This window comes from Vidua chalybeata, chromosome 6 (genome assembly GCF_026979565.1).
Source record: "Vidua chalybeata isolate OUT-0048 chromosome 6, bVidCha1 merged haplotype, whole genome shotgun sequence".
NCBI lineage: Eukaryota > Metazoa > Chordata > Aves > Passeriformes > Viduidae > Vidua > Vidua chalybeata.
This window is the reverse complement of record NC_071535.1, coordinates 56,917,671-56,927,824: the sequence shown is the minus strand read 5'-3', so window position 1 is coordinate 56,927,824 and position 10,154 is coordinate 56,917,671. Positions and strand designations below refer to the sequence as shown.

At 50.2% G+C, this 10,154-nt stretch overlaps 1 protein-coding gene across 5 annotated transcripts in view; it reads right to left on the bottom strand.

The window, feature by feature from the left end:
• Positions 1 to 3,127: 3,127 nt before the first annotated feature.
• The window catches only part of BAHD1 (bromo adjacent homology domain containing 1), a 32,720-nt gene continuing 25,693 nt past the window's right edge, over positions 3,128 to 10,154 (bottom strand). For 2 of the 5 annotated variants that reach the window (XM_053946128.1, XM_053946125.1), the window contains exons 4-8: positions 9,061 to 9,220; positions 8,030 to 8,106; positions 5,869 to 5,960; positions 4,053 to 4,144; positions 3,128 to 3,562 (exon numbers count right to left, since the gene is read on the bottom strand). In XM_053946128.1, coding sequence (XP_053802103.1) covers positions 3,387 to 3,562; positions 4,053 to 4,144; positions 5,869 to 5,960; positions 8,030 to 8,106; positions 9,061 to 9,220 — 597 coding nt within the window. In that variant the 3' untranslated portion in view covers positions 3,128 to 3,386. The remainder of the gene's footprint in view (positions 3,563 to 4,052; positions 4,145 to 5,868; positions 5,961 to 8,029; positions 8,107 to 9,060; positions 9,221 to 10,154) is intronic. The other 3 variants (XM_053946129.1, XM_053946127.1, XM_053946124.1) reach the window with 2 other exon arrangements.

The following is a 10,154-nucleotide window of genomic DNA, read 5'->3' as shown; positions in this document are numbered from 1 at the left end:
GTGCCATGGGGCTGTAACACTCAGATGGCAGAAGCTGGTGAAGACAGCGTTCCAAGCAAGACACTTTTCCAAAGCAACATTCCCAAATGCTTCCTTCAGGGTTCCTAAAGCCTAGCTGAAACAAGATCTGTCACCATCACCTGCCCTGCCTGGACAGCAGAGACACATATATTCCACTGACAGCGGCTGTCAAGAGCAGACTGGAGAAAAGTCAGTCAATCCCTGCCTATCCTGTTGCCACTTGCTCTATTTCCATGGAAAAACCCAACAGATCGCTCATCCCACAACCCTGAGCACCCACATCTGCTCCCAAGCACTCCTAACTCCTGCAACCACCAGGTCCAGGCAGGAAGCTCATGCAGGAATGGGAAGAACAGTCCAGCACTGGTTTGTTTTCTAAATCAATACGATTTTTCAAATTTATTTTTTAAGAATTACTTCTAATATATCTTTCTCACAGAAGGAGGGAATAGGGAATGTTCTCATTCCATCTGTAAACAATGAAATACAGATCTGGGAAACCAGGGAAGAGACACAAAAAAGTGCATTTTACAAAATTATCAACTAAAATATATTTTACATGTATTACGCTTCAATTTAAATTCTACCGACTGCATTTTTCAGTTTCAAAAAATATTTCCATATCTAATAGATTAAAAAAGCAGGAAATCTTTTCATTAGGGATAAGACATTTCAGTTCATTTACATGCTGTTTGCACAACAGCATCAGCAACCACGTGAACCTCAATGTTCATGGCCTGAAGCAGATTCAACATGAGAAGAGTCAGGTTTGTCCTCTCCAGAGCTGGACCGGAGTCTGTTATAGACCCAGGGCAAGGATAACTTCCCTGCAACCTGGAGAGGAGCCAGGACAAGGTGGGAGCAGGGGGAGATGGGGCAGAAGGAGGAATTTTGGTGAGTTACTGTGGTTCCAAGGCTGGGTCTCACACCTGGGCCCAGCTGCAGCAGTGCTCAGGCTCACCTGGCTGGTAGGTCTTCAAGCATTCCGTGTCCAAAGCACTGCCAGGGAGAAATGGCCACAGCAGCTCTCCTGCTTCAGGTTCAGAGACAAAGGAGTCCCCATGAAGCCAAACATGTGGATTTAGGGCTTCCCACCACCTTCCACTCACTGTGGGGTGCAGCTGTTGCGCTCCCCCCACAGCTGGGCAGCTGCCATTCCCTCCGTATCACAGGCAGGAGCAGCTCCACTTCTCCAGCGTCCTCCCTCCCTGCTATAGGGTAAACCACTTCATATCCTCCCCCAGAAGCATCAGAGACCACCATCTCCAATGCCTCCTTGCACCCCTTCATCCAAGTGTCCTCAAAGTGCCACCACTTCCCAACCCAACGCAGCCCCAACCACGTCATTCCAAGAGACCCCCAGTGCCAAGCAAATTGTTCAGGAGAGATCCGGGCAATCCCTTTGACACCAACAGTATCTTGAGGTATAAGTGAGAGAAGATGCTTCACCTGACAATTCTTGCTTGCACACCTGGGATCCCCCTTCTTGGAGCTGGGTGTTCTCCCTGGGCTATGCAGGTGGGAATAAAGAGGAATTTTCCAGCAGGAATGATCCACCAGCTGCAGGGAGATGCCCGCCCTCTGCGGCGGGTGCCAGACCTTGTCATCCCCTCAAGCCATCGCCTCCGGACACGTTCCCCTCTTTGGTATGTAGAGCAAATCTCTGGAGAACTCCTGTGTGCCTGAACTATTCCATGTAAGGAGCTGGATGCCATGGGCTTTCTCTCCAGGCCAGGCAGGCGTGCAGCCGCCGGAGCAAGGTGACAAGCCCTGAGTCCCCAGGGAGTACAGGGAATGCTGCTTCCACTGATAGGACATTAAAGCAGAATGGACACTTCCACCATGGAACACAAGTTCAGAAGCCCCAAAAGACTGGGAAAAGGCAGATCCCTCATTTCAGTGAGTGGCTCCAGCAGGAATGTGGGTAGCACAGGGTCAGTTCTGCTGTAAGTTAGTGCAATCTCAGGCTGGGCTCCCAGCCTGGTGCAGTGACTGCCCAGGATGTGACACTGTCCTTTGGTTTGCTTTGGGATTAACTCCAAGTTAGCGTTGAGATAAGCTAAGGTCTGTCTGGGATCTAAGGTCTGTCTGGGATCTGTACAGGTAAGGCAAGAGGCAGGACCTGCGGGGCTCGCACGGTCCATGTGAACCTTTCCCGATGCTCAGGTCCTTTCAGGAGCCACAAAGCCACTTTGGTGAGCTTGCTCGGACACCGGGATAAGTTTGGAGGGGGAGAGGTTGCTGATGGCTTCAACAGCACTCCCCAGGAGCAGGACGGTCACATGGGGAAAGAATTTTAAAAAGCCAAAAACACGCAAGAAAGAAAATGGTTTGCCACTTCCCCCTCTGGCTTCTTCCCATTGCAGACACACGGGGATAATCAGGGTCTGTAAATGATGTTACAGGAAAAAAATTGGGAAGAAAGAGAAAATCCAGGGCCCCCTGAGCCATCAGGGAAGAGCAACACTCAGAAGAGAAGAGGAAACATGGTTGTCCCCAGTAGAGCCCACTTTGTGAGCTCCAAGCGATGAGTGTCGGGCCTTGGGAATGGGGCACAGAATCCTGTGGGCTCAGTCAGGACAGGTGGGACAGGACCAGCTCTAACCCTACACCGTGGTGTGACACCTGCCACCTTGCCAGCTCCCTCTGCTCCACCATGCAGCAGATTCCAAGCCCCAGTCTAGGTGGTGAATCACAGAGCAGCGAGGTGAGGGGAGAGAAAAGACAAGGGAAAACAGGAGTCACCTCTTTCCCTGGTGGAGCAACTCCTATCCAAGCATGACACAAGGCCACTCTGCACCCAGGCAGCTCCCAAAGCTGTATTTTGAAGCTCTCACCATGGGAATCCTCAGAGTCTGTCCTGTGGAACCAAGGAGACTGTCCTGTGCTCTGCCAAGAACTGGGCTCAGTTCAGGGCCCGAAAACCACCGACTGTCCCAGCCAGACTCAACAAACAATGCACTGACACATCCCTCCTGCACCTTCCCGCTGTTCCCCCAGCCATGGCTCTCCATTGCTTCCTGGCTTTTATCCCCTGCAAACCCTCCCAATAGATGCAGCTCTACATACATATATAGATATAGATTTACTTATGCAAATCCCTATATCTATATACATATATTTATTTTTTTTACGTATATATTTTCATTTATGCTTTTAATGAAGTGCTGTGCTTTCAACTGCTGCCTCCCCCTCCATGGGCTCCGCTCCTCGCACGCTCCCGAGTCCCAGGACGGAGCGCTGGGCGCTCCCACCTGCAGCAGCACGAGGTGGATGAGAGTGCACAGGTGTCCCAGGCCACGGGCGCTCCGGCGCCGCCCGCTCCCGCCGCGCTCCGACCCAAGGGCTGTGCTACTGCGGGTTCTTCAGGATGCGCCCGTGCCTGAAGTCGTAGACGTGACGACAGAGGAAAACCAGATCGGGGTCCGTGTCCTCGGGCACCTTGCGGTGCAGAGGGGTGGAATACTCCTCCGAGGGAGGAACCATGATGGTTTTCCTGCCCGGGATCCCTTCGACTCGACGCTTTGCCAAGGCACAAAATCTGCAGGGCAATCACATCGGAAGAGTTATCAGAGGATCCTGGAATGCTCTGGGTCAGAAGGGATGTTAAGGCTCATCCAATCCCCCCCCTTGCCATGGGCAGGAACCTTTCACTAGGTTCCACCTTCTACTAGCCCAGACTGCCCCAAGCCCCATCCAGCTTGGCTTTGGACCCTGCCAGGGATGGGGCAGCCAGAGCTTCTCTGAGCCAGGGCCTCACCACCCTCATAGGGAAGAATTTGTTGCTAACATCCCATCTATCCCTGCCCTTTGGCAGTGTGAAGCCATTTCCCCTTGTCCTGGCACTCCAGGCCCTTGTAAACAGTCTTTTCAATTTTTCCTGTAGGCTCCCTTGAGGTACTTGAAGGGGAAATTAGGTCACTCCAAAGCCTTCACTTTTTCAGGATGAACAATCCCTATTCTCTCAGCCTTTCCTCATAGGTGAGGTGCTCCATCCCTCTGATCAAACTGATGGCCTCCTCTGGACTCGCTCCAACAGGTCCGTGTCCTTCCTGTGCTGGGGACCATGAACTCATTCCCTCTCCTGCTGCCTGTGTCCTGCTGGGAGCCACAACTGCAGCTGCTGGAGGATAAGGGGAAGGGAAGGAATGTGGACAAAGCTTTGTTCAAAGAGAACTCCTGCAGGAAGCAACACAAGTTTGTATTTCCATAGTGGTGTAAATAATACAGCACCAAATATGATAGCTATTAAAAAAAAAAAAGTTTTTAAAACTTGCTTTACTGCTTTGGCCTCATTTTTGTTAATTAGCCCCTAATAAATGCTTATGAACCAACGTTTAGGAAAACAAAGAATTCAGGATGCCTTCAGGGAACATCTCTCAAAGGTGACCTGACCCACAAGAGTAGGAAAGAATTCCTGCCAGCAGCTGTTCCAGAAGACTGGGGTGTTAGAATGGAAAGGAACTGCTTTGATTCAAAGCTTGGGGATGCGGGATTTTGTTTGGTTGGCTTTGTTTGGTTTGTTATTCTTGGGGTAAGGTTGGGTTTTTTGTTTGTTTGGGGGTTTTTTGTGTCCTCAAAAGAAATATAAAAATTCAGTTTCTAAAGAGTTTGTACACCAGTTTGTTTTTATAAATTCCAAGTGCAGAGCCCTGGGCAAGGAGCAGGCTCAGGCATCCCCTCCGTGGCAGGGCTGCACAGACCACAAGATGCACCCAGCAGAACTGAAGGGATTTAAAGCACTGGTTTGCATTATGGGTTTGTGCCCATTCAATCCCCGTTTTCCTTCAGCCCTATGTATCCATCACAGGCAGGCAGGCTGGAATAGGGATGCTGGCAAGTTCTTACTGACAAAGCTGCAATTCAATCAGCAAGAGCTCAACTATAACAGCCCGAGTCACTGCTCCAAGGGGTGCTGCTGCCAAAATCCCAGGATGTGGTGTCCAGCACAAACACTGGCACTTCTATCAGCAGGTTTTTGGGTAGTCTGGCACCTGTGTCCCACAAGGGATGGATATATAGGATCTCTTCCTAGCTCACTTAGTTTTAACTCCAAGTTCCATGTTTTCCTGTACACCTGTTCCTGTCATCCTTGAAACCATGTGCAGTGGTCATACAAGCATCAGTATTTGGGAGTCCCTTGAGAAGACCACAAGAGGCTGGGAAAGGGTTTGGAGCACGAGGAGCAGCTGAGGAAGCTGAAGGGGCTCAGCCTGGAGAAAATGAGGCTCAGGGGGGTCCTTCTGGCTCTCCACAACTCCCTGACAAGAGGGTGCAGGCGGAGGCTGTCAGGCTCTACTCCTAGGGAACAAGGGACGGGTTGAGAGGAAGCAGCCTCAAGTTGCACCAGGGGAGGTTTAGGTTGCATATTGGGAAAATTCCTTCAGGGAAAGGGTGGCCAGGCCTCGGAACAGGCTGTGGTGGAGTCACCATCCCTGGAGGGATTTAAAAGCTGTGTGGATGTGGCACTTAGGGACACGGGTCAGTGTGGAATGGAGCACAGAATCCTGTGGGCTCAGTCAGGACACGTGGGACAGCTCTAACCCTACACTGTGGTGTGACACCTGCCACCTTGCCAGCTCCCCTTGGCAGCTCCAGGGGAACAGCTGGACTCAATGACCTTAAGGGTCTTTTCCAACCCAAAAGATTCCATGATCCTACACAATCCAGACACGTGAAGCAGGAGAAGCCCCCTGCCTGCAGCAGAGCAAGTGTCACTACCCCAGCTCCAGCCACACCACAGCCCGCAGGGCTGGGACAGCTGGGCTGGCTGGAAATGGGCAGGGTGAGAGAGGCTGGAGGCAGGGGGAGGATTGGGAAGCGCAGCAGGTTCAGAGCTCCACCTACCTGCAGTACTCTGCGAAGGTCAGCACGTAGCACTTCTCCTCGATGCAGGCAACACTGTTCTCATCCTGGTGCCGCGACGCAAAGATCTCATTCTGCACAAGGAGGGGAGGGGACAGGTCACCCAGCTGGCCTGGAGCCCCGGGAGGCACGGCCAGCTCCACCCTCACCCACCCAGAGAGGGAAGGGCCAACTCTGCCCCTTCACCCATCACCTTAATGTGGAGTCACCAAAGCATGCCCGCAGTGAATACTCTTCAGAGCCAGTGTCCCACATAACCCAGGCACCTGCCGTGTGCTCTGTGCACCACATTTTTATCCAGCAACAGTGAGCAAAGGACTGACTCTCCCACCATCTCACCCTGCCCAGCACATTTTGTGAGACCAAGTGCTCCAATATCCCATGAATTTCCAATGTCACAAAGCTCTTCAGCAGCAAGGCCATGGTTGGCTCTACCCCTCGGTCTTCCCTTTCCTCCTGGATTCTCTAATCCATCTTTATATCAAAACTTAAATAAACCCTTCTTGTCCAATCACCTCCTCCTCCCAATTCAATTAAAAGGCTGCTTTAGTGAGAGAAGTAGCAACAGTCTTTTTCAGAATCATGGAATAGAATCCTGGAATGGTTTGGGTTGGTAGGAACCTTAAGGATTATCTCGTTCCACCACCTGCCACGGGCAGGGACACCTTCCACTAGACCAGGTTGCTCCAAGCCCCATCCAACTTGGCCTTGAACACATCCAAGGAGGAGCAGCCACAACCTCTTCTGGCAAACTTCTCTTCAATTTTTCCCAGAGTAATTTAGGGAATTTGGCTCTGCAGCAGGCAGGATTGGTTATACACAGGGTAACCTGGACAGAGCCACTGAGAAGAATTTCAGGTATGGTTAGATCAGCAGAGATGATCTCTGGGAACATGGATGCCCTGCATGAGTCTGGAAGCATTCCCTGCAGGCTCCATTTCTGCTTTGCTGGAAGGGAAAACTCACAAAAGGGAGAACATCTTGGGACAGGGTTGATCAGGGACACTGGGAATGCCACACCTGCCTTCTGCACCTTGGGGTTCTGGTTTATTCCTTGAGTCAAAACTACCTGAGTCACCCTGGCAAGCCTGGCCCAGCCCTCAGCCCAAGCTCTCTCTTGTTTGAAGAATTGTGTAATTTAAATGGGTTTGCAAAAACCTGGCTTAATTCCTCCTGGCATTCTCCCTGGACTGAAATGCAACTGGATACACTCACCTTTCATTTATAAAGTGCCACATTTCGGTTTAGAAACTTACCTGTGCCCTGCAAGCGAGGCAGTTACAATTCCCTGGCTGCTCCTGAGTCCTGCTCTCAAACCCTCCCTCCCTTTTTATTTAAAAAAGTAATAGAAATTAAGAAAGCACCAAATTATTTAAATTGGGCTGAACACAGCAGTGAATTCTTCATTCCCAGTTAAAACCAGCTTGTTCTGTCACCCAACACAAGCCCATGCAAAGCAGAGCAAGGCGTGAAGTCACAGTGATTCACACTTTTTTTTCTTTAAAAAGCAACTCCATTATCCTGACACAGCATCCTCAAGCCAGACTTTAGTTCTCATCATAAATCTATGCAGGGCAAGGATGATGCATCCACGTTTCTGTACAAAACTAACACATTTTTGGAGTTTAAGAAGCAGATTAAGGGATTTATTAAAAGGCAGCACATGACAGAGGCACTTCAGTTTCCTGCAAAATGGCAGCAGGAGCTTTTGCATCAGGCTCTGCAGTCCTGTAGGAATTAGAATATGCTTTTGGAAAGGAGTTTGATCTTGATTCAGTATAAACTTATTCTTCCTTATTCTTAAGGTAACAGTCAAAATTATTTTTTATTTAGTATGTGGAATTTTCTCAGATTAAAGGGAGAAACATCAACAATCAGCAGTTTCTGTTAGAGCCTCCATGTAAGGAACTCAGCAGCTTTTTTGAGAGCCCAGATTTTCTCCACAGGACAATAAATCTGGGGGAAAAGCCCAGCTATAGGACACCACCACTCAACACATCTGGCAACAGCTGGCATCACAGCCAAGAGCACTCTGCTGTACTCAGCTTGAGGCCACCCAGGAATGCAGGGAGCTGTTGGGGCAGTCCCCTCCTCCTGCAGGAGCACAGAGAGCCTGGGATGCCCTGCCCCGATCCGGACTCACCTGGTGCATGCTGGGGTTGCGGCCTCCCTGAGTGTGTTCTGGTCTGTAATACCACAGGAGGCTCATCATCAGCTCCCCTGCAACAGCACGGATTAAAACAAGTCAAGCCTCAAGCTTTCTCTGAGTGTTTTCCCACTCATTCCCGGCTTCCTCCTGCTGCTCCATCCCCTTCATTCCCACAGCGCTCACGGAGAGGCAGCTGTGGCTGATAAATATTTCATGCTGAACTAGGTGGCCCTTTGTTACAGCAAGAAGCTGCATGGAGTCGGTCATGTTGCTTTTTCACTACACCTTTGCCTCCTCCTACTCAGGTTACAACATACCAAAGAAGTCAGGCACAAAAAACTCCCCAAAGATTCAAAAATCAAATGTTTTCACCTACAAAAAAAATCCATTCAGCACACAAGCTGGAAAAGATGCTCGTCCAAAGGTGAGAACTTGCAGCATTGATTCCCAGGTTCAGGGCAGAATTGCTGCTGCACTGACACAACCACAATGGGCCCCACCACACCTCGATTTATGTATTTTATACAGAATTTTTTGGGTTTCTTTTGCCCCCTTTTAAGCATGACATCTACTTTAAAGCATTTGGCTCAGCATCCTTGGCTCAGAGATTGCCAGTCAGACACCAGATCTCACCGTAAGTCCCCACAATTCCCACCCCCAGCTCTACTGGGGTCCATCAGGGCTGCTGCAGGAGAGCCCTGTTCCCAACAGCTCCCAGACCAGATGTTGGATTGGAGCAAGCAGCAATGTTTGAGCAATGAAATAATACGGGAGAGGGCTGCTAAGACGGGCACTTGGCAAATATTCTGTGCTTTCATATCCAGGAAGATTTCCATTTATCAGCCCCAGATGAGTGATTAAGGAGCATTTCAGTTCCTGGATCAATCCAAATGGAAGCCATGGCGCTCATCTCCTCTCCATCACACTGGTACCCTAACCAGCCTGCAGCTCTCCCTAGATCCATTCCTTCTCTTCTTCCAGCTCGCTCTGTTGAGCACACACACACACATCTCCTGGCACAGTACCTGTCTTGGGGTCTTCCCAGAGTGCAGAGATCTTGGCGACGTAGGGCATGGATTTCTTGCGGGGCCCCGATTTGAGGAGCACGGTGTCCCGCACCCGGATGATCTCCCCATCCCTCTCCACAGCCTGGTAGCTCTTGCGCACGGCCGGCTCCGGCTCGTTCTGCACACACAGGAACCAAAACAACCCCAGTCAACAGGCAAAGGGCGACTTCATGGTTCTCCTCCATAGTGCAGGCAATGAGAAGCAGCTCATCAGGGGGACAGCACATCGCACAAAAACACTAATTGCTGAAATTAACACTCTTATTTCAAATTAAAACACGCTCGCTCCTTCCATTCTGCACGCAAAATCTTCAGGAAAATCACTTTTCCACCTGCCTACCTGGATTTTCCTTCCCATTCAAAGGCACTGAAAACTAGGTGTGTTTTGAATGCTGTTTCTCTGAGACAAACATGGTAAAAAAAACAATAAAACATGAAATATTTGACAAAAGCAGGGCAGGGAGTGGCAGGGAGGCCGTGGCACAAAGCCTTCCTTAGCAGGACTGCCAATGATTCCTTTGTACCCTCTGACAGTAGGAAATAATCACTTTTGGGACTATGAACCATGGTTTTTTAGTTTGCTTTTGCTCTGAGTTTCATTTCAGAATGCCTGAGCAGGATGGTTTAACCTCCTGCCAGATCTCCCAGGCAGGATTGGAAGCATCTTAAGGAGATTAACGCCTCCCTGCTCCTTTGGGGTGTGACAGCCTGAGGGATGGATGCATGAGGCCAGTCCCTGGCCTTGACAGGCTTCATTCTGGCACAATCCTTGGCACCTGGACACAGTCCCAAAGACTAAAGCTCCAAAACCTGCCCTGTCTAGTGCTCTCAGCAGCCCGAGGTTGTGCCACCACACCAAGCAGCAGCACAGATCCTGCCTGGACCATGGCCCTCCCTCTTCCTGACATCTACTGCACATCAGTGCCTTGTCCCACCTTCCCAGACACCACGTGGGGCCCATTTTGAGCTCTTATGCTTTAATAAGATGAAGGATATTGCCTTCTCTCGCAATTGAAGTGGACTTGACTGGACCTAATTGAATTCTCTGGCAG